The sequence below is a fragment of the Mauremys mutica genome, chromosome 13 (genome assembly GCF_020497125.1).
Source record: "Mauremys mutica isolate MM-2020 ecotype Southern chromosome 13, ASM2049712v1, whole genome shotgun sequence".
Classification (NCBI taxonomy): Eukaryota; Metazoa; Chordata; order Testudines; family Geoemydidae; genus Mauremys; species Mauremys mutica.
Window position 1 is genome coordinate 34,046,611 of NC_059084.1, and position 1,570 is coordinate 34,048,180.

Genomic DNA, 1,570 nt, shown 5'->3' on the forward strand with positions numbered 1-1,570 from the left:
ACAACTGGCCTAAAATCATTGCAGAAAAATGGGCAAATAGGAGGCCTGTGCTGGTGTCCAGTGTTCTGGGGCACAGGTCAGAGGGTTTCCTTTGGCTTTTCTCTTCCTTTGAAGGGAGCCTGTGGATGAAATACACTCTAAGAAACAAAAGTTAATCATTTAATTTTCTAACGTTGGAGTTCCATGCTGACATTGTAACCCTATATTTTTAGAATGGAGGAATCTTATTTTTTTAAGGGTGTGTGGATATCTGGAAGTGTCTCACCCTACCTGGAATAGATGCCCAGTGTTCAAGCTGAGTCCATTTTGCCAGCACCCTCTCACTGAGCACAATCTCCCCTCATTCTTTGAACTTTGAGCAGCCACAAGTTCAAGTCTCCCACCAGCCCAGTAGTTCCCACCTGTGGCATCTTATATAGGTCTTAAAAAGAAGGGGGGTTACAGGTTTTAAGAGGTCTTTCCATCTCCACTTTCTCCCACAGTTGTGAATCTGTAAGAGCAGGACTCGAAGACCAATGAAGCTCAGGGAAACATGACCTGGGACTACAGCAGGCTTCGCTTAAGGATCTAAGCAAACCATGTTATATCTATTTTTTAACAACCCAAGGAAATTAACCAGTTAGCATAGTCCAAACATGAATTTCCTGCAAGCTTTCCTCAGGGCCTCCTGGACTTCTTTGTTTCTCAGGCTGTAGATGAGGGGATTGACCAGCGGAGTCAGGACTGTGTAGACGACAGAGAGAACCTTCTTGAAGTCGCTCAGGATGTCGGTGGTAGGGAACATATAGACAATCAGCAGAGTTCCATAATAAATGCTCACCACAATGAGGTGGGAGGAGCAGGTGGAAAAGGCCTTTTGCCTCCCAGTGGTAGATGAGATTCTCAGGATGGTGGTGATAATGCAGATGTAGGACATCAAGGTAAGGAGGAATGGGGCCAGTGAGAAAAGGAAACTCACTGTGAAAGCCAACGTTTTCATCAGGTGAGGGTCATTGCAGGAGAGTTTTACAAGGGGGATGAAATCACAAAAAAAATGGTCAATACCATTGGGGCCACAGAACGTTAACTGTGATATCAACAATGTTGTTATACTATTACCTAGGAAGCCACCTATCCAAGAGCCACCTGCAAGCTGGAGGCAGGCCCTGCCACTCATACGGGCTGCATAGTGCAGTGGATTGCAGATCGCTAAATACCGATCGTAAGACATCACCGAGAGGAGAAGACATTCTGTAGCAAGCATAGAAGCAAAGAAATAATATTGTGCAGTACACCCATTGAATGAAATAGTCCTGTTCCTAGTCAGGAGACCAGACAGAACCCTGGGCAGGATGGTGGAGCTGTAGCAGGTCTCCAAGCAGGACAAGTTCCCCAGGAAGAAGTACATGGGGGTGTGAAGGTGCTGATCAGTCACAGCTAGCACCATGATGAGGATGTTCCCGGCCATGGTCGCAATGTAGATCACTAGGAACAGCAGGAAGAGAAGGAGCTGCAGTTCAGGGAGATCCCCAAATCCCAGGAGGATGAATTCTGTGTTAGACGTTTGATTTCCCTTTTCTGGATTTGCCAT

The 1,570-nt window shown here is 46.2% G+C and overlaps 1 protein-coding gene across 1 annotated transcript; it reads right to left on the reverse strand.

Annotated features, from left to right (window-relative positions):
• Positions 1–619: 619 nt before the first annotated feature.
• LOC123348330 (olfactory receptor 1020-like) lies at positions 620–1,570 on the reverse strand. Its single transcript, XM_044985845.1, has one exon. The coding sequence runs from the start codon at positions 1,568–1,570 to the stop codon at positions 620–622; it is 951 nt and encodes a 316-aa protein (XP_044841780.1).